Raw genomic sequence first — 22,870 nt, 5'->3', positions numbered from 1 at the left:
GGTTTGTTTACTGATACATGGAGGCAAAAATACGCGGAACATACAAAAAGGGCAAGATCTGCACTCTCAGGCAACCTTTTAACAACAGGGGTACAGACGTGCAAGCCCCACTTTGGTTAGCACTGATCAGTGCAACATGAGCTCCCATACCACATAAAACAGCAGACGAGCTGTGAACTACTCAGCTCTTGCTACTCAAATGCGGGCAGCAAGTTCCTTGTGTTTCTACTACAAGAAAAAAGTCAATGCTCAGGTATAGATCTTGGAATCACGGCATGAAACCAGAAAAATACCTTCATTTTCTGGCCTTCTGCAATTTCGAGATTCAGAAAGGCAAAAAGCCTCTCTGAAGATCAAAGGTATCTCTGTAGATTAAAATCTTCAATCTGCTAATGGCTGTAACCCTTTGAAGAAAAAAACACCCAAGAAATCTCAGAGATAGCCTGGTTCTTTTTTGTGTATGACTTCTGCATTTGTGTGGCACTCATAACAGAGAAATGGAGCTTGCTGGTGTCATGAGAATAAAACCTATATTGTTGTAGCCTCTGTTCTTCTGCTCTGACATTTCTTGATCTTACTCCCAGTGTTTGTTATCAGTGCATAGCAACAGCTCCTGGACGAGCGGAGTGCACCGTGCTGTGAGATCATCTCAGTCATGCAGCACTGAAACTACAACTACAACTGCTCTCTTTCCAAGAGTGCCAATAATTACACAGGTCCTGGCTGTATCAGTGAATGCTCTGGCTACTCCTGCCGCTACTTTATTTAATTCCTTTCCTAAGCAAATTAGCAACAAATCTGTTGGGGGTGTGCAGACTGAAGGAGGAACAATGTCCATAGGTTTGCATATGACATTCACGCTTTGCAAGGACTTGGTCAGCTGGTGCCAGAAGACGGCCTGCGGGGTTCACCTTCCAAACCGGCAGAGACCAAGGAAGACAATGGAAAGCGTAGACCAGAAAGAGGACGAGAGAGTGAGTAACAGTTGGAAGGAAAGAGAAAGATGGTTTAGAATTATGACAAGTTTTATTAAAATTGTTCAACTAGATTAGCTTGTAACAGAATAATAGCAATGTGTAAGTAAATCTCTAGCCAGCCAAAAGTAGGAGTGAGGTCATCCCCACCTGAGCCTGGGTGCCTCTGACAGAGATCTCATTTCTCTCCAACACCTGCTCCCAAAGCCGGCTCGTCTGTCTCTACTGCACACGCACAACAGTGCAGCAGGCCCCTGAGTGGGGCCTCTAGTTTACAACAGCCTTGTGGATTAAATTCCTTGACACAAACATCATAACATGTGTAGATATGCTGAAGCCTCCTTTCATGCACCATCACAAATTCCTGCTCAGCTCAGCTGGAACCCTATGAAACGCACACTGGCAGACGGGACTGGTGCCTGTGTACCTCCATGAAAGGAAGCAGCGTATACAGCCCTGCTACGGGGTTAGCATTCTTTTTCAGTCTGGCATTGGAGGCCAAGCAACTGTACTCTGTGGAGCCCCAAAAGCCCACTGATGAGCTAGAGGGAAAAGTGGTGCTCTACTTTTCATTTTAATTGAACAGACACAGCTTTAACTGCAGTTCAACTCGGACAGCAGCACATAGGAGCCAGGGAAGAATTCAGAGAATCAGCCAAGTGGAAGTACGAGCAGATGGATAACATGTCTTTTTCACTTTCCTTAATATAATTTTCATGGGACTCTGATGCTAAAGAAAGATAACAGCATGACAAATAGAAAATGAAGATCTTTTCATCATTTAGGCCATGAACAACACAGGCAACAGCTAATATCCCGATCATGTGTCTGGATCCTGTTTCCAAATGTCATATCTATATCCATGAAAAAAGATAAATTTCTATGCCCCCTCTGCTGAGATGGCTAGGAATAAGAGCATTTATTCAGTAACCTTGCTGTGATTATACGTGTGCGTGTGTGTGTGCCTGCACACTCCTGCTGAGATCTGAACTGACCCCCCACCCCAACAGATGCATATACCTTATTACATTTTCACTATCAGATAGTTAATAATCAACTGCCTGGGCTGGACTGGAACCAGCAAGCACTATCAGTAAAAAATTCCATATCACATTATCAGTGCCCTGAGCCATGTATCTGCTTTAGGCCTTGTCTAGATTAAAATAAAATTTCAAACAGATTAGCTACCATGTTCTTAGCTAACGTACTTTAAAACACTGGCAATCCTTCAGAGGTTAGTACCTTTTAAACGTGATCAACCATAGGAAGCTGGGGTGAAGGGGAACATATTTTGAAGATGGTAAACAGTATTTGAAATAGACTTTAAAATCATTGGCTAACATGCTTTATACACAACTCATCTTCTGAATGTAGAGCCAGCAGGAGCATTCTGCACTGATATATATTGTTCCTGTATACCTTCAATGTACGCTCTTTCTCATTGCTAGAAAAACACCTTGTTCTTAACCTCAAAACCTCTTTTCCCCAAAATCTTAAAAGCTGAAGGTCCCTGTCCATAACTTTAACCACGGATCTAGTTCCTAAGTCCACGTGTGTCGGACTGATCTTTCCTTAAAAGAGAGGATGAGGACCCACCTTGCTGCTTTCTGAGTGAGTTCCACCGGGAAGTCAGGGCAGAGCAGCTGCAGCAGGCAGTGGTATTCCTGTGCTGTCAGCAGATCTGCAGGAAGAGAGAGGCGAGAACATCATAATTCTTTTCCAGGCTGTTCCCTCCCCTTGCTTCCTCTCTAGGAAAAAAACCTCATATTCCCTTCTACTCTCAATTCAAGTAGACTGGGTACTAATGACAATGTCACTGCTCCTAGATCCTCAGAGCTGGGCTTTGCAGATAGTTTCCAGCAAAGACAATCAGAAAGAGGCCTGATAACAGGGGAATCCTATTGAAAAGAATCCTGCAGAGAAACTGGTAACAGGTAGTGATTCAGTGTGAAAAAGAGGTAACCAAAACAGGGCAGTTTCAAGTGAGAACACAGTTTGGTTTGACTTGAATATAACCATGTGGAAAAAGGAATCATTTCAAAGTTGCTTAAATTTGCTGAAATTCACTGGCATGGTGACATTCACCACAATATGCCTGAAAACCATCCACAGAACATCTGGCAGCAGTAACAAAGGCAAACAAGGTTTTTGGGTTGTGTATGGAAGGCTACAGAGTATAAACCACAGACGTTATTACTTTGGCATTTGGTAAGGCAGCTGGACGGTCTCTTTTGGAATAACGTGTACAAATCTGGTCACTGTATTATAGGAAGCACAAAACAAAGATCCAAAAAACACAAGAAAACCAATCAAATGATTCATGTTTTAGAGAGAAGCTTTGTGACAGACTGGTCAAGAAAGGCCTCTGTGGTTCAGCAAAAGGAGCCTAAAAGAGGTGACTCTTAGGGAAGCTTACAGGATCCCAAGGGAATGGAAACATCCTGATGTCAAAAAGCCCTACATGATTGTATGTTCGTAGTCCAAAAGGCTGTGGACTGGAGTTAAGGAGAAGACTAGCTGAACAGCAGCAATTTTGCAGTACTTCTATATACAGAAGAATGCAAAGTATGGAAGAAAGAGCCAGGGGTGGAAGTAGAGCCAAGCAGTAGTCAGGGAGGGGATCCAAAGGGCACAGGCATTAGGACTGAGATACAGAGCATGATTTCTTTTGCCACAGACACATCTTAGCCTTCCTTAGTCTCTAATCTAAATAATCAATAATGTCCCAGTTGACAGCCACTTCTCCGTATCTCCACAACTTCTCAAAGCCTGGCAGTTTGACAAAAGCAAGAGAAAGGGAAAATGCTGCGCCTTTGTTAGATGTTTCAAGAGGCAGGTATGCAGAATCAAAGGGACATTTCTCTGTGACAACCAACCCAGCCAAATTAGTATTTTCAATGCTGACTAAAGAAATACTGCAGGAGGACTGTCACCAAAATCAAGTTAGAGATTTTTCCTTTACCCACATTATTAGCTAGGGAAGCGGACAAAAGAGAAGAGAGCACCACTATTTTTCTCTTTGGTTCAGGAAGCTCTATAGCTGAAAAACACTGTTGTCAGACTCTTTGACATCCATTATAGACACTCTCTAGAGTACTATACTTTGCACTGCTCTTGGGAGGACATTCTATCTAATGAAGCACCTTAGGTTTAGGGTCATGCTATGAAAAGGTGATTTTGCTCTGTCTGGAAAAGCCAACTCTGCAGTCAGAAATCTGCTATAACACAAGCAAGTCTCAGCCCGTGCAGAACTACAATACCATTGCAGGGATTTGTGCAACCTATTTACTGTAGGGATAAACACATCAGAATCTCTCTTCTTCCAAAGCTTGAATACTGAGCTGAATTACATTTCTGTGACTGCACTGAAATTACAGATGTCTGTGAGAATATGGAGGGCACTGTAACTGTTTTTGTATTGTCATTTCTTCCTAAAACACAGATCAGAGGCTCCTCTCTATTGCAGATGCTACGTTGGTCCTTCAGTGAATATACATCTGAGCTTGGGTTAATCATGGTATCCAGTGGAATGGTGGCATTTTCTCCTGCAATGTTACCTCATCAGTTCCTTGAAAGAACTTCATCAAGGAAAGTATCACCAATTTTTACGTATAACTGCAAAAGAATATTGTTGAAAAAGTCACAGTTATCATGAGCAGGAAGATGCATATTTTTAACTGAATTTTCAGCTTGCTATTTCTCTTTCATGACACCACATAAAGGAAAGAAAATTTTCTTCTATTATTTTGTTAGATCAACAGTCATGTATAGCAATAGAGATTTTGGTCCTAAGTTCTTCAGAAAACTATCTGACCATGTAAGGTACATGCAAATTTCATAAAATCATCTTCAATAGGCTCAACACAGGAAGCAGGTTACAGGAAAAGAGAGAAGTTGGGCGTTAAAAGGCTCTTTTGAAACAGACACTTTCTCATAATTGAAGAGAACAGTATAGACCTCTTACAACTACTCTTCAAGGCTTTCTAAATCTAGCTTGGAATAATGCTGGGCGTTAAGCTTCTGATTTTTGCCTAAAGAGTCTACATGTTGGTCTGAAGGAGTCACACCATTTGGAAGCTTCACGCCATACTCAACTTACATTTTTTGTTTGCTTACGTTCAAATTCCCATTATTTTATACCTCTTGCTCTCCCTTATTTTTTCTTTTCACTTGTCAACAGATCATTACAATAGCCCTTTCTTCATACTGTATCTTATTCAATCTATTTAACTGATAACTATATTTATTTAAAGTTGAATCTGCTTATCTTACCTTCTACATCCCTCCCTACCTAGCCCAATCATATCTGTTGCTCTGCTTTGATCCTCTTTAGATTTTCACAGTGTGGTGTCCAGCAGTGTACAAAGCATCCCTCACGCATTCAGAACAGACAGGCTCTAGGAGGATAATCTGCCCACTTTCATCAGCAAAGGCCCTTTTCATTAATTCTGAACCTTGGCCTCCTCTTTTCTCCCCCTGAAGGTGAAGGAGTTTAAGGTTTTTTTTAAGGATGAGGTTTCCTGAGAAAGTTGCACTTGCAGGTTGCTAGACAAAAGCAGCTTGAGAGGGTAACTGGGCCCTCAAGCAAGTTTTGAAGTATAAATGGAGATCTCTCACTTGCTGGAAATAAGATACTTTTAAAACATAATAATTTACACTTTCTTCGCCTCCCTCTTCACACCAAGTCACAGCATCATCCTTACTCCTCCATCACAAAACAACAAAACAACATAGAACAAAGCAGAAGTCTGCTCGAAAAGACTTTGGGAAAGGGTGGCAGAACCTTCTTCAGCCAGCACATCAGAGGGTGAAGTTCATTGCCAATAAAAGTGGGATTAATTATAGTTTTAGTCTTAGAACAAATGGTCTATTTAGATGGGAACTGCATACAAAGCTGAAGTGGTGCAGAGGAGTTCCTTCTCTAAAGAAAGAAGGCCTTTGCTTCTTATGCCTGGAGAGATGGCACCAAATTAGTCACCGAAGTATGCAGGCAGGCTCTTTTAGGCCATAACACAAGTCAGCCTGTAGACACCCCAGGCGCCTGACCAATAAATCATATCAATCTCTCAGACTACAGATGGGTACCTATTACACAGGAAGGGGGGGGTCACCGCAGACCTTAGGAGGTGTCCAGAGTTTGCTGTGATGACTGTTTTCCTATTCCCTACAGCAAGGTCAGTGAAGACTATGCAGAAAAGTACATTTGCCCATGCACCATATTGTCTGCCAAGAGCTGCCTGGAATAAACAAGGGCAGTTTTGGTGCATGACCACATTGCTCCGTCCTGTCTCCAGGCCACAGCTGAGTAAATAGTGTTCAACGCTGCATGATGAAGAAAGAAAGAAAAGAAGGAAGGTACCAGTCAGAATGAGTGAAAACTGGAATCCACAACTGCTACTTTGGTTGCTACCACAAATTACTGTATCTCAAGTTCCAGTAACAAATGAAGCAAATCACAGAGAGTTTAAATCTGACCCCCACAGCAAAGGGCAATGAGCTATATGCACGCTACCACGCTCTCGCAGTGGAACAAACTTGGTCATACCACCTGCTTATGATGGAGAGAGACTGATTGCAATCTGCATGTTAACCATGTTCATTTACAGCTGAACATACCACTTTGCTCTTCTACTACAAAGCAGCTAATAACAAATTCCAAAGTGATTTTAAAACAGCGGTACACTAAGAAGGAGATGGGAGGCTTAATAGAGTAAGTACAGAAAAGTGAAGCGGGGTGGCTAGAGTTGCACAGAAGTACTTTAACCGTTCAGTCACCGCTTTTGCTGAACTGGTCTTCAAACTCCTGCCCAGCCCATTCTGCTTGCTACTACTGTGCCACTAGTGAAATCCTGACTCTTCCCCACAGATCTCACTGTCTGTGAGTAGTTTATTATCTTTTAGTGCCTGAGGCAGACTCTTCCTCATGTTTCAGAGGCGTAGTGGAGATGGAAGTTTGGCCATGGGGCACAGCCTTAGAAAACAAACACCACTTTCTGGACAGAAATGGCCTACCTTTGGGAAACATGAAGGCAGCTGCTTCGTGTTTCCCTGTCTTTTAAAACACATATTGTTTTTACCAGCTTTGTTCCCAGATTGAATGTGGCTGACAGACGGCACCTGACCCAAAGTGATGCAAACTCTGGGAATGCCAAATGATGCATTTATGCTGCTGTCAGTGTCATGAGTGAAGTGTCATTCATTTATTGGCCAGTCCAGCCTAAACCATGACATGTAGACACACCTGAGCTATCTTTAAACTAGTTATCTTTTATACCAACAGCAGCCTAGCCACAGAAGCCCGGAGCTCAGTGCAGGCTGTAAAATCTACCCAGGAAGCCAATAAATATTTAGGACTTAGCCTGAACTGCAGTCATTGAATTGCTGTATCTAGGCTGCTTCTGGCACAAGAAGTAGCTATCTGCAATGCTGTCACAACTCTGTGACAGCTATAAACATGCCCAAAGCAGGAGAATATTTAGTGCCCCAAAAAGTCACATTAGTAACTTCCCAGCAACACAAGGACTGCCTTGATGAATATACATTAAAGTTCCCTATTCCCATCCTCTTCTATGTACAACCACTACCCAAGCAGGCTGGAGCCCTGGGCAATGTAACCTTCCCCTATGGATTATGGTAGGACACACAATTTCCACAGGTTGCTTTTCTACCACAGTCATGAAGTCATTCAAGAGTCATAAAGTCATAGAGCTGTAAATCAGTCTCCTGGAAATATAACAGAGAACAGCCTAATAAAGAATAATATTTTTTTTTTTAAAAAAGTTGGGAGAGTCTTTCCTGGCCTTTAGTTACTTAATGTTTCTGGTATAAGTTAAGTATCACATCTTTAGGATTTTCTCTATATCCGTACAAGTTCGCAACAACCCTGTAGAAAAGAATAAAAACAAACAAAAAAGTCTAGGTGTTCTTGTGCTGTCTATAGGAGCTGTGATTTTACAAAGAAATGAATATAAACATGTGTATTGACACTACTGCAACTTCGCAACTCACATCTGGCTAATAGGCTAATAACAAACAGAAAACCAAGAATTCTAGCAAAATTAATCCAGAGGCAGGATCTAAACAGCAATATACAGCTGTGTAAAACCACCATTTCTTCCTCATAACACTTTCTACTCATAAAAAAAAAAAGGTTTTCTTTCTTTTCAATTAATATTTTATAAAATTTTGTGTTGAGAGATTTTATGACCTATCATGAAAAAGATCTGTTCCTGTTACATCAGATAATAGTTGTTTAAATAACAATTTGAAACAAAATAAAAACATTCAAGGGCTGTTTCTTTGACTAATTCACTTTTTCCACTGACAAGAAGAGATATAAAATAAACAGAAACCAGATCCAGAATGTGCATTTGTCTAATTTTAAAATTTGATTTTCCTTATTTTTCAAACAAACAAAAAAGCAAAACAGCAGGTCATATAATTATCCCCATAATTTGAGATGGAAGGCTAAATAAAGACAAACCAAACAATAAAGAGTAAGCACTCACACACTTTCCCCTTAAGTTGTATAAGCATGTTCACGTAAGATGTGTACAGCAGGATTCATTCTGCTCTTGAAGTGTACAGACAGCTCCCACAATCATTAGAAAATATTCCTATTCCTACTAGCATAGGAAAATCAGAAGAAAACTGAGACCCACTTGTTATTTTTAAATGAGAGGAAAATGCATTAGAAGCCAAAGATTTCTGCCAGGTTAGCTCAAAACCACCTTCATTTTTTAAAGGGAGGTTTTCTAGTGAATAGTTTAAAGAGGGTAATGGTCAAACCTGTTTCATGGATCAACACAAGAATCTGTGCTTTACATGGACTCTTGGATATAAGTAGCTTTAATAGACTCTGTGGCTTTGTACCAACATCTGGCTCAATCTCATTAGATACTAACAAAAAAATTATTTTCTTAGTTTGAATAACTGGATGCATTACCTCTGCCTTCCTGATGGTGAAGTTCAACAAGCAGTTAAGCCCATCTAAAACCTTACTGCTGCTGAAAGGGGCAGCTCTCACTCCCCTCTCTTCTTTCCTTTCCCCTCACTTGCTGCTGGCCATGTGGTTCCGAACCACCCCTTGTACCAGCCCTGGCACTCAGCAGGCCCCTTGCTGAGAAAATTCAACTTTTTTCCTGAGCTAGTGAATTGAACTGACTCCCAGATATATCTCATGAAAGCTCATGCAAAGCAAGCTATGGAAGAGCATGGCCAGGTGCAGGGAAGAGAGAAGGTAGAAAAGGAGAGCAGAACCTCCCCTCCTCAGCAGAGATAAACTGTTAAATAAGCTCAGGTAATTCCCTGCTTAAGATGTTTTAATTCTTAAAGTCCAGGATGTATTCAAGGCATTGTCATAGGATTAATGATCCTCCTAATTAAAAGTACGTTCAGCTTTGCTGGCTGTACTTGCACCTTACCTGCTAAGACGGTTTGTGAATACTCTTATCATAGAATCATAGAATGGTTCGGGTTGGAAGGGACCTTCAAGATCATCTAGTTCCAACCCCCCTGCCATGGGCAGGGACACCTCCCACTAGACCAGGTTGCTCAAAGCCCCATCCAGCCTGGCCTTGAACACTTCCAGGGAAGGGGCATCCACAGCTTCTCTGGGCAACCTGTTCCAGTGCCTCACCGCCCTCACAGTAAAGAATTTCTTCCTGATATCTAATCTAAATCTCCCCTCTTTCAGTTTAAAACAGTTATCCCTTGTCCTATCATTACACTCCCTGATAAAGAGTCCCTCCCTCTTAAGACAGAACTTTTGGCATCCTTACTATCCAAGCAGGCAGTGAGTTCAGGTTATTCACAAACCCCATCTACTCTTTCCACTGATACCATTAGGTCCTGCCAGAAGAAACCCCAGGGCATCCTCAGGAAAGGACCCCAGAAGACTTTGTGTCCGACATGAGAGCAAAAGCAGACAGGGTGACTGAAGAATGCACAGTTACTAGAGTTTGGCTCTGGGGAGGGACTCTTTCCGGAGGGTACCTGCAGCACTGGCTGCACCCTGGATTGCCTCTCCTGACCTATGAGAATACTAGCAAAATCCCGCCAGAGATAGGGGTGCTGCTGCAGGCAAGCAGTCTTCAGAAACAAGATGTTTTGCACTCTACAAAAGGAGCATGGCTGCAAACAGCAGACTTGGATAGGTGACTCCTGTTGACAATAGGTAGAAAGCCCCAGCTCGTGATGTGAACAAGCAAAGAGTGACAGAGGTTTAGTGAGATTTGCCTGGAACAACCTGTGTCAGACTTGGGACAAATATAGTGGAGAGCTAAGCAGACTGACCTAAAAAGATTTGTTGGGGGAGTGCTGCAAGAGAGAACAGTTAGAGGGGATTAGCCCTGTGGTTGAGCAGAAAGCTAGTTTCAAGGCACACCTGTAAGAAGGAAAAGATTCAGCTGCAGCTGATGTGAAGAATGAACTCATCCATTCTGGAGGGAATCTGGACAGTTTATGTGAACAGAAAATTCACTGAAAAGTGGGCTCATTATGGGCAAAGCTCCAGTAGCACCATATTTTGAATGAGGTAAAGGTTTTTTGAAGAGTAAAATCCTCTAGATAGTGTGATTGTTTTCCTGCCCTTTGATCTTGAGCCCTTTTATCAATAAACCACTTGCCAGATCAACAAAAACAAAAAATGAGTTTATACAGAAGTGCTCTAATTCTATCGCCAAAATCCAGAATCTTGCTGTATATACAACCTTTAATCATTCTCTAGTCCCTTTCAAATTCCCCATAATTATCCTTCAGTATCAAACGTTTCATGTGGCAGCATTACTTCAGCTTTGAGTGAATGTTACTCAGCGCAGGATGAGCTGGGCCAAATACAGTCCAAGGCTATCATCTGGTGTGCTTATGTGCCTACTAGCATGGCACATACACTAACTGAAAAATTAAAACTTTCATTAGAAACATAAAAAAAGTTCTCAGCTCTCACGGCTGTAGAGAAAACATTCTAACAGGGGAAGAGTTTAACTGATGCAGTGTGGTATTCCTGAATCCACCGACAGCCTGAAACATGATTCAAGTTTGAACTTTCCATTTGCTTTGGGAACCTTAACACTATACCTAACGCAACATTAAAGACAATGTTAACTCTTTCATTTCTTGTTTTAACTACAGGATGGGGCTTTGAATGAAGTTGGAACTTAAAGAATTCAGAATTCCTGAAGTGCAAGAACAGCAAACAATAAGAAAAGAGAAGAAGCCACAACTTTTGTCAGTATTTCCAGAAGTAGAAAAACAAAAAGATATAAGATGACAAAGAAAAGACCCTGGTCTAAGTTTACCAGTACATTATTGACTACAGCAACCAAATAGGCTTAAACTTTTTTTACTACAAGGACACCCAATTTTCTCCATGCAGCTTTCTTTAATGTTTGCAAAGATAATTCTGTGCATATTCTGAAGCACATATAATTCTAAAGATCTGCTCAGCTCATTGAGTATGATCCAAAAGGACATTTAGCCTTCTCCAAAGGACATAGGCCTGAAGCAAACAAAGAGGCTAGTTCTGTGGACTAGAGTATGAAAATGACAGACTTCCCCTCGTGTTTTAGAGGCATTAAAAAGCCAAGTAAGGAATGTTAAGAATGTCCTAGCATCTGAAGTTAAATGGGATTATAAATACGTTGTATGTTCTTGGGTAACTAAGCCTGTGGAGCAGCAGACATCACCACTGGTAATCCTCGGTCTGTAGGTAGCTACAAAGGAAATGACATCAGATAATAAGAGGCACTTTAATCTACCAAATATAGGCATAGCAAAACCAAATCAAAACAACATAATACAAGATCAGCTCTTAAGACAGATAAACTAGAAAACTAGAAATAAGGTACGATTTCAGAGTGAGAGTAATTTATAACTGAAATGCTGTGACATCTGACACTCTTTGTATGTGCTGACCATGAAACTATTTTTATCTTCCCCTGTAATGGCACTGAAGATGTAAGTAGCAGATCTTCCACGCAATAGGTGAACTACTAGATTCAGACTGCTTCTATCTTGTTCAACAGTCGATTTTTCCTCACTTTGAGAAGTTTTCAGACACTCATTGAGAAAATAATCAATCCAATGCCAGAGCTAATTGGTCTTGTAAACAATAAGGAGCAAACATTCCTGTTGGAGTTCTGGCCATCTGGGGGGCAGACTGCTCAACCACTTGAAACAGGACCCACAGCAATCTTAATAGTGAAGTACAGGAATGCCGGCAACACTTCACTGGAGGGGACCATCAACATTTCCCCAAGCTCTCAAACAGCAGCAGTAATCTTTAGACAAGATGTGGATCAGCCTCTATTCAAAAAAACAAGTTGTCATTACGCTTAAGATCTTCAAAACAACTAAAGAATTCATAGCTATGCATCACGAGACAGGCAGAGTAAATGGACAGGTGGTATGCAGCTGCATCTCATGCAATACAGGACCTTACATACAACCCCCCCCTCCCTCAGATATGTACTTGGTCTAGTGACTATAATGGGACTATGGCCAGGGAGAGGCATACAGTCTTCAGTTACTGTTTGGTATTTCCTTTCTGCTTTGGGTGCCCCAAGAAACACAGTTAGCTGGCAGACAGCTCACACAGGGTCAGGGCGCAGAAAAAAGTTATGACATTGGGCTACAAAGAAAAGGAGGTAGGTGGACATACGATGAACTATGGAAATGCTGCAGATTACTGTAGCAATCTCACATCAAAGATCTCCTTGACTTTCAGTTTCTTTCAAGCCCAGCCCTTCCAGGAAACACCAATGAAAGGTTCCGGTGAACCAGTTCCAGTAGGATCAGGTATTTTCAAATACCTTGAATCTCCCAAGTGTTTCAGACTTCACCGTGGCATGTAAAAGCATGAAGTGCAATGGTCAACAATTTTCTCAGAACAATGAATGAAATGGAAACGTTTTGGACTTTTCTCTTTTAACTACTAGTTTGGAAGAGGCTTTCAAGGAACAGTGCAATTGCTACAAACAAATTTCGGCATAATTTAGATCATGATCAAGGACAGCCTTGTGTGTCTCCCCCTGTCACTGCTCCACATCAACTATTAAATAATCCACCGCAAAGTTTTGAACAGTTAACTGCACCTTCACCAACAGCTGTCATCACAGCAGGCACTCAGATACTGCTTCTCTGAAACATGTCAATCATGAGCCCAACCATGAAAGAGACAAGTTCAGGCTTGTGAAGAATGGAGAGTCCCACATGCCACCAAGAGTGACACCAGTACGCAATTACACAAAGCAGTCAACTTACTGTGGTTGAAACTCAGGAAGCTGGTTGTGATCCACAGAGCACTGAATGGTCTAGCACGTCTTTCTCAGTGCACTTGTGTTCACCTGGAACAATCTGACATGATTTAAACATTAATTTCCCAAGAACTGAAAGCCATTCATAGTCCTGGCTATTCTTTGACTTTACTGCACAGTATATTTATATATATACATAGGTTTATATACAGGCTATGCAGTATAATCCCAAGCACCCAGACTGTTGGCTAGTTTTCTCCAATTTTTTTCCACAAACTATAATGCTGAGAAAAACAGTCTGAAAGGAAAGGACGTTGTTTTTAGGAGCCTCTGAGTCAACAGTTAAAGCCTCTATTCATAAAAATAAGTATTGCAGTATCTGGACCTATGCTTGGGCAGTGTTGTTCAGTCATGTAAAATGCTCTCAAACACGCCGATACTGAGTCTCTTTCATAAGTGTAAAACCTTAGGAAGAAAATGAACCTCAAACCAAACAAATCAATAAGAGAACTGGCTGGAGGAAGGTAATCTGGTTAATGACAAGACTGAAGAAGTCATCATTAGTTATTTAGAAGGAAATGCAGTGGAGCATGTAAGCTCCACAGAGAATGTTTAGAGCCCATTACAATATCAATGAGCTAGATTAATGATTATAAATGACCACCACTACAGAACTGGTCTGAATGCAGAACAGAATGAATGCACTAAGAGAAACCTGAAACAACAAAGCATCCAACTACCCCTTTTAAGAGTATGCTTTTGGCTAAGGTTCTGTAATGTCTCTTGATTTTAACTCTTACAATACTCCAGTGAGCTGTGTGTCCCAAAAGATAATAATTATTTTGTAAAAGACTGAGAAGAGAGAGAAGGAAGGAAGTTCATTTTCTCTGTATTTCACGTGGAGAAATACATGTTTAATAAGAATTTATCACTGATATTAATTTCTAAAAAATGAAACAAAGACTTTTTTTTTTTAATGTTCTTTAAGCTTCAGCCCAGCAAGTTCTAAACTCTTCAGATTCCATTAATCCTGAAAATTTCTCATGGACATCATGCATTTTTGTCAAAGTTTAACTTAAATGCCACCTATTTCACACCTAAATACACTTCCATGGACCATCTACCACGAACCACAAGTTAAGAATATTTCGCTGGAGGAAAAATCAGGCATAATGCCCTAAATCCTACAGCATTATGCCCTAACACTGATGGTATGCATATATTATGCTAATCAGGGAAGTGTAAAAAACGAGACAAAAGAGCAACTCTTGTTGCGGGGGAAAAAAAGGACACTTTCTTGTGGCTGCACAGGGCTTTCTAGAGGGGAAAAAAAAAAAAGGCCATCTACTGGAGGACAAATGTAGAGATGAATCCATACTGTATCCTGGCTTGTAGAAACTGAAAAGATACAGTTCGGTTGTTTAATCTTTTTCAGCCTCATAATGAGGCCAGGATCTTCAGGATCTTTGTAAGGATCTTTATGGCAGAAGCAATAAGAAGGAATATCGTATAACTGGTTAGTGGCGGGATGACAGCTTCGCATAGTGAGCAAATGATTTTGACTGGATATGATATGCAAGTGATCTCTCCTAAAGGATGCATGATCCATATTTTGTGGAAACTTCTGGATGGATTGCTGCTGTGATGTAGGCTACTGAGAAGACAATGCAAACAAGAAACAAAACACAACCTCTAAAAGATGTAGGACTGTCCTTACTTGAAATAAAAGATGGCAGGAGTCCTAAAACCCCAAATACAGTTACTGCTGACTAACCCATTTAATGACAACAGCGAGATAGTGAGTAACACTGTATTAACCTCTGCTAGCAGCTGGGGCCTCGGCTACATTGTTCTAAGACAACTGTACTCTTTGTGGTTTCACTTACATTTTTTCTTCTCCTATGCAACAATAACCTGACTGTTCAGCAAAAAAACCATCATGGAAATGCAACTATGATAAACCCTCAGAGTGGGAGTCAAGATGAAAGCTGCTCTTTAAGCATCTCCAGCCATTGAAGACTTTCAAAACACATGTTCCTTTTATTTGCTGCAACATTTGCCCTTCTTTTCCCATTCAACATTGAGACTTATGGAGCAAGTCTGAAAATCAGATGGTGCAAATCATATAGCAATATAGCTTTAAGAAGTACTTAAATGTAATGTATTTCAGCATATGTTCTTGACTCAAAGGAAATGTGCTGGATCTTTCAAAGGAGAGCTTAAAAGCTGAGGTCCTATTTGCTCCACGCAATTATAAATGTTTCTTAATGCTGCCCTGTTGGGAAAAAAAAATTGCTTCCTGGTGTTTCTGGCAAAGGAACTGTATCTAAACTCACTGCATCAGATGTAGCTGCATTTTAGTAGTACTCTATGTGAAGTAGATGGTAAAAAAAAGGGATACTATATAAGTTTATTAATTCATATTCCTCTCACTTTCATGCCACGTTTAAAGGTAACATCTTTCCTTCCAGTTGTCTTTCACATGGGTTATCTCCTGTCTGGATCTGTTTCAGGCGTTGCTGTTCCAAGTCCCCACCTACATGCAGTACTAAGGGCTCTGAAACTAGCAGTGCTAGCTCTTAAGAGATTCAAGATTAAACAGAATTATTAAAATATAGGGGATCCCAAAGAAAAGCAGAAAATATTCCACCTCCAAAAAAGCTCTGAGATGTTTAGCAGACAAATGCAAATTACAAGAAACTGCTTCTCAGTTATAAGAGAAATATAGAAGTGACCCTCTGGACCTGAGAACCTGGGTCCACATGCCAAAACAAGACTTTACTTACCAGCTCCTACAATCAGAAACTCCGACAGGAAGAATAGGGGCCTTGAGGATCCATGCTGGTGGGCAACAAACAATGCTGAAGTTCAAGGTTTCTAAATCATCTCCACTAAATGGAGTATGTTTGGAAAGTCACTTTACATGACATGTTTATCAAGGGAAAAAACAAATCTTCTCACTATTTACTTTTGCTCTTTCCTTTTAGGAGGATGTTTTCTGGGGTTTGGTAAAGGACAAACAGATGAGAGCTGCAAAGGGAAATAGACTGAGAGCCTTTATGTGTACATCTCATTTTCACTTGCAGCTTTGTATACACAGCTGTGACCAGAACAGACGTTTGCTGAGTGAAGGACACGCAGTTCTGCACCCACTGCCACGGCACAAGGAAGATCACATCATTACTTGCTTTGCAGTTAATGTTTGAAATAACAAATCAGTCAATTATTTGGGAATTTAATGAACTTTTCTTCTGATTTCCTTTTCTTTTTGAACTGCTGTCTGTTCAAAAAGTCCGTCTAAAGTCTTTCCATGAATACAGTGTCGCTTTGAAAGCTTTTCAGCGCTAGACAGATTAGATTCTAATTTCAATGTCTGAGTAAAAATGTTAGCTATTCTAGATGCTAAAAGGAAGCCATGAAAATACTTTCCATTATACCTATTAGGAAACAAAATGAAAACTATACAACTAGTAGGAGTCTCTGGTATAGTAGGAATATGTGGAGATGCAGGAGTGAAGTATGTGGTTCCAATAATGTGCCTTCAGATGCTAAATAGGAATAGAGACAAAAGAGTTTTGACTAGATAAAACTTATGCTCTGTAAAACAAGTATAATTTATTATTCATCTTTCCAGCATTTTAATTTTTGTGAGTGTGAATACTGCTGGTTAGCAACATAAATAAGATTAGCATTTAGTGATAATGATATATCAGCAAATGGCCAGATCTGACTCAAAAATGTCCAAAAGCTATAAGAAAAAAAAATAATTGAATGAAAGGCTAAAATTAAAGCAGGTGAAATAGTATCTAGAACAACAAGCAGAAAGATTAAAAAAATTGATGATTTTCTAAAAAAAAGTGACAATGTTCAGCTGAGTCACAGATTTACCACAGATCAAACAGCACTAGCTGTGCACAGGAAGTCTACGATTCAGTCACAATTCCTCGCTTGCCAGGGAATACAGGAGAAGAATACAGTGGTCTCATTATTCATGTTTGAGGCACTTTATAACAGGTTAAAAGTTGATAGGTAGCATTATAAATAGAATTCCGTAATCCTTTTATGAAATTGGCTATCATGGCCTGCAGGCATTACTGGGAATAGAAAACATGGCCTGAATGAACATTCCAGAGAACTGAATAGTCATAAAAAGACCAAACAAAGATGATACTATCCCCGAAAATCTGAGACAGCAGTTACAAGACACTAGTACATTTGCAAGTTGCAGGTAGAAAAGTTACCACCATTTTCCTATCCAGAGACTGAAAACAAACAAACAAAACCAAACCTAAAAAGCAAAGCACCGACACTCTCATTTTGCCAAAAGGGGCTAAGATCCCTTGGAGAAAGAGGATGGTTACTTGTCAGGGAAAACCCAGTGATCTGTGAGGCAAACTAACTTAGAGAAGTGAAATACAGAAGTGGCTGGAGGAACTCTGCATGATCCTCAGGTGGAAGATGATATACCTTATAAACAAGCCTACATATAAGGTTTTCTTTAAACACTTTTCTCTAGGGAGACTTGGAGAACCTAGCGATGGTACCTCAGAGAGAACGGAAGTGCAGGAACTAAGTTTCAGTCAGACCAAGAAGGTTCTAATTCAGGCAAAGGGATTGCAACGTCAGGAATCCATCATCCAATGGGAAAAATCATAATTTTTCCACCCTGCATCAGGTCTGAGACCGAAGAACAACCCCTACTATTACACAAGGAAAGTTCAGCAGTTTGGCCAGTCTGGTAGCTGTGACACTGCTTACTTCCCACTGTGCGCCTGGCAATGCTGATGTGTGGCATGCAAAAGAGGTCTTCCCATTTCTTAAAATAATGAATTGCAGTGCTGAATGTGAATCGTGCCTTTCTTGCTCTGAACGTTAGCTAGAGCCGAAGTAGAACCTATAAGGCATCATCCTCTTCTCTTAAATTATGTCCCCCAGACTTCTCACTTTCAAAGCATAAGGCCTTGGGTCAAGAGACACTCTTCTGTCACAGAAGGCCATTAGAGTACCTAATGTAGTCAGGGAGCCAGAGATACGCTATTGCCCATTCAGTACAGAACACCATGGGACAGAGTCGTGCATTTAGACGGCTACCCAACACTAGCTAGATCCTTCAGTTACAGGTCTGGTCTCAAAATAACGTTGAATATTTTCCTCATTAACTTGTCTGGGTAGGTTATTGCTGAAAGCCTAATTGTGTGTTATTGTTAACTGAACGGATAAGAAACAAATGAACAGAATCCCCAATGAAGAGATCTGAGAGCACTGGGAAGCAGACAGTCACTAGTGTTCTAAACAAAACCTCTCTTTATTAAACTGATGAATGTTTAAATTTTCAAAATATAAGGGCATATGTGTTTCTATTTCTAGGGTTTTCCTTGTCTGTTCCAAGACAGATCGTCCTGTGAAATTGGAGCCCAACATCAGCTGTACAGAAGGAGGTCTTTAAGTGATAGTACATGATATCGCATTTAACAGCATTCCTGTGCCAGTCTGCATAATGAGTAAGGGATGAAAAGCAATCGTTTTTCTTCATGTACAGCTCAGTGAGGACAGTTCCAAGCCTGCCACACAAAACTTCTTTAATAATGCAATCCAGTGCCTTTGATTTGAGGAACACGCAAAAGAATAAACAACCTATTAATCTAAATTTTCTCATTTGCCTGAAAGTACAAAGCAGCAACGAACAAACCTCTTGGCTACATTAAGCGTACTGAAATGCAAAACTGCTTCTTTTCTCACCCTACAGTTACTCAGGAAAAAGGAGGGGGGAGAAGAGGGAAACGAGAGAATAGGCAAGGGAAGCAGAAATGGTTTTAATATAAATTGCTCAGTCAAAACGTAGGGCACAATGAATTTCGAAGAAGGCTTTTAAGTACTGCCACACGAAGGCACTTTAATACAAGTGGATAAGCTCAGAAGATGAGCGCAAGAGATAGCATTACTTAGTAAAGAGCAAGAATCCTCAGGCTAACCAGCTCTCAATTGCGCTGGTACTGTCAAGATGAAGCAACCACTGGTAGTTGCTTGATTAATGTTTTCAGTGGTTTTGTTTGTTTGGGGAAGCTTCAATACAAAATACAGGTGAACACCTTGATTAATGTTAGTCTCCTGACTGTCTGCAGTTGTGTGCTTTGCTCTGTTATTCTAATGTACCTGCAAGTCAGCAGAGGTGCTTTCATTATCCATCCACAAATTTTAACATCTGGAACAGAATTATTCTAGAAGCACTGTCAGTCTGACTCAGACTGAGTTTGCTGTGCCTGAGCACTATGAGTGTGGTTGGAGGATACGTTTAGGCGTTTGGCTAAATGGTTTTGGCAAACATTCTTGGTTCCCCTACAGCCTTTTTCACAGCTTAAGAAGGGCAAAGAGATATTAAAGTTGCTTGTCAAAGCAGCTTCACTATATCTATGGCTTGGGTAAAACATGCATAGTTTCAGTCAACTCTTCTCTGTACGTACAGCAAATTATAATGTATATCAAAAAGTTAGGAAAAGAAAAAAGCTACTTCATTGGCTGTAACATAAGTAGGCTTTTGGTAAAAGTGGGAAAAATGGAAAAAATATTCTGACAAACTTAGAAAAGGGTAGGACCTATACCATAGAAGGTTTCGCTAATATCTGCGGGTTAAGCATCCATTTTGTACTGAAAGTTCAGGAAGAGGCTCAAACTACCTGCAGCCACGGTATTTTCAGTAAAATGTTATTTGAGCCAATATACTAGTCATCTTTCAGCTTTGGCTCCCACTCTTCAGCACGCAAAGCCAGACAAGACAGATTTAGCAAGCTGTTGATAGCTTATGCTACAGTTATAAACAAGAGACCTGAAGTTACATATAAATTGTTTTCTGAGAAAGAGAAGTTTTATGGTGCTAAGAGCAAGTTTGGCCTGCTAGGCCCTTTATATCACCATCCAGCAAAGCTGTAATACAAACATAGATTTTATACCGGGTCATCTACTGAGAACCGCAGTCTTACTCTTCTCCCTACCTTTCATTCCCACCTTCTCCATTAGGCCAGCACAGCTGCCTGTACCATTGTGAATGGGACAAGAAATTGATTAAAGTGAAAAGTAACTTCTTTTTTCCAAGTTAATTTTTGTTTGGATCAGCTCTGTGCTGTCTTCACTACACAGCCAACTGCACCCCCACAAAGAAAGAGAAAAAAATTAGGAGCAGAGAGCAGGCCACAGACTACTCCTTCCCTTACCAGTGCCAACCTACAAGTGCTTATCTAGCCACAGGCTCAGTTGTCTTCCTTGAGAAGAAGCAATTTCCTTGCGAGCCACGCTGTAGAACGGCTGGCTATATGACTCCCAGTAAAAGTCTCTTCTTATTTCTCCAAAGCATCTCTTAAAGCAATACATTACATTCCTCAGAATGCAATCCACGACATGTCCCTACCTCCACAGCAAACAGGACAGAGTGACAGGCAATATTTTACAAATGATAGTACCTGTGATTAGAAAAGGCAAATGAAATCCATAATATCCACAGTTTAAGGGAAAAAAAAAGTCAACACTAGTGAAAAAACAGGAAATTAGTCTCGTGGAGAGTAAGTTTAACTATCTCCTGCACCACGCAATTCTAAATCATTAAGGAAATAGCTTATGGTTATTAAAGCTAGGGAATTAAAGGGATAAATCATTCTGAATTTATCTACTGAAGAATCTCTTCTAAGAGTGAAATCTTGAACTAAAGTTAGTGAATAAGTGCCAGGTGCCTCCAATTATATCCTCCAGTAGCCACCATCCGAAGAAATTTAGGGTCATCTTAATTAAGGACAAATGAATCTTTAACCAGTTACTTTAGTACTCAGCAATGGCGTATGAGCCTCTGTTGTGTAGCATTCAGAGGCTGCATTTTAAACCTTTTTATTAAACACGATAGGAACATCCCTTGCTCTGGGCAAAAAAGTCATTAGATGCAGCTAGTTCCACCCTGTCTCTCTTATGCATTTGTATTTGACTTGGAAAGGTGCGTCTCCTTCAAAAGTGCCACGTCTGCCTTAAGGTTTTTCCAACCAAGTCAATTTTCTTTCCTTGTAATGGGAGTACCTACTCTTTTGAAGTTTTGTTTTTTCTTTTTTTTTTTTTTAAGAGTTAGTCATGATTATCAGGTGGTTGAAAGTGTAATAATTAATTTTAAAATCACCAGATTAAAATTCTTTGCAGAGAGCAGGTTATTAATAGCTGAAGAGTTCAAAATTCTGAAAATCCACCCACACTTGGGCTGTCATGCCAACATAAGGCGTATTTTGCCTTTGCTGTCAGTTTCTATCGCTATTCAGAAGATTTACTATTCAACTTTATGAACAGGAAACAGCATTACAACAAACCACTCTAACTTGAGTAAACTGAAAGGCCTGCTTTTGGATCTTCACAGTTTAAAAATCTATTTTTCCACTCAATAGAATAAAATTAGGATGAGCAGGGATCAATCCATCGATATATAATAACTTTAGCTTTTAGAAACTTTACAGCATTGCCTAAGCACTGAAATTTTCATCTTATGTTACAATTTCCCATTTCAAAGGGAAATTTTCTCTGTTTATGTCTTCAGAGGTTTTGTAAGTCATGCAGAGAATATAAGAAGGCTTTGTCCAAGCTGATACCTGATTTCATGCACAGCTTGTAAAATGAAGAAAAATTACCTGCTACGGAATTGGTCCAGCACATGGAATAGGAAGGCAGTTAGTATTACTCAATTATTTCAGTTGTATAAGATTTTGTTTATCTCAAACAAAAAAAAAGGAAAAAGCACTGAAAAACATGAGAGTAATCCAGCATTATATTTGCATGGCTAAGCATTGTAAATGTCAGAAAATACTAAAATTAGGAACGTGCAGAAAACTTTACCTACCTCAAGTCTGTATAAGTTACATCATCATTTCCTCCCTTATGCAAATACTATTGTTAAGTATTATAATATTATAACATTTTTCCTAGTTTCTTCATAATATCTGTCATTCTTGCATACTTCATACAAATTTCATTGTCACAGTGGTGCCAAATATCTTTTTTGACAGATTTTTAGTATTACACTTTAATTGGATGGAATGTCACATATTTTCCTTTCCAAAAGGCACACAGCCTACCCAAGATAATAGGAGAGATTAAGGTCTCTGCCAAAAACCTGACAATATTTTAACTACCTTTTTGATATATTTCAACTGGAAGATTCAAGTAAAACTCATCTAGTATTAGTATAGATATCTTTCATAGACTCCTAAGCAGTATAAAAACAAGGAATACAATGTAAAATAGAGTCTGCTGCCAGCAGTGAGTAACAGTGAAAAGCCAGTAATTTGCAGAAAACTAGAAAGAGAAACAGGTTAAAAAAATATCAGGAGGACAACAAGACAAAGATAATGATATGCATATCTGGAGAAAAGTGTAGTAATGATAGTCCTCTTGACATTTTGCTCCATGGGGGGAAAAATAGTGTTCAGAAAAAGCGTGTGCTGTATTTAATGTAATATGTGTCATCCTTCTTTTTCTGCATAATCCAAAACATTTTCCATTTCAGTGATAATTTGGGAAGATGTCAGTAGTGGAGTGGTACTTAACATATTAAAAAATCAACATATTAAAACATTAAAAGCACATGTTCGTAATTTCTGACAGAATTTTGAAGAGGGTTGG

At 40.0% G+C, this 22,870-nt stretch overlaps 1 protein-coding gene across 2 annotated transcripts in view; it reads right to left on the bottom strand.

Moving 5' to 3' along the window:
• The window catches only part of CSTPP1 (centriolar satellite-associated tubulin polyglutamylase complex regulator 1), an 82,371-nt gene that overhangs the window by 12,723 nt on the left and 46,778 nt on the right, over positions 1–22,870 (bottom strand). For both annotated transcript variants that reach the window (XM_054201360.1, XM_054201359.1), the window contains exon 4: positions 2,571–2,655. In XM_054201360.1, the coding sequence (XP_054057335.1) occupies positions 2,571–2,655 (85 nt within the window). The remainder of the gene's footprint in view (positions 1–2,570; positions 2,656–22,870) is intronic.

Source organism: Rissa tridactyla, chromosome 4 (assembly GCF_028500815.1).
Source record: "Rissa tridactyla isolate bRisTri1 chromosome 4, bRisTri1.patW.cur.20221130, whole genome shotgun sequence".
Taxonomy (NCBI): domain Eukaryota; kingdom Metazoa; phylum Chordata; class Aves; order Charadriiformes; family Laridae; genus Rissa; species Rissa tridactyla.
Note: the sequence above shows the minus strand (reverse complement) of the source record. Positions and strands in the feature narration are given on the sequence as shown.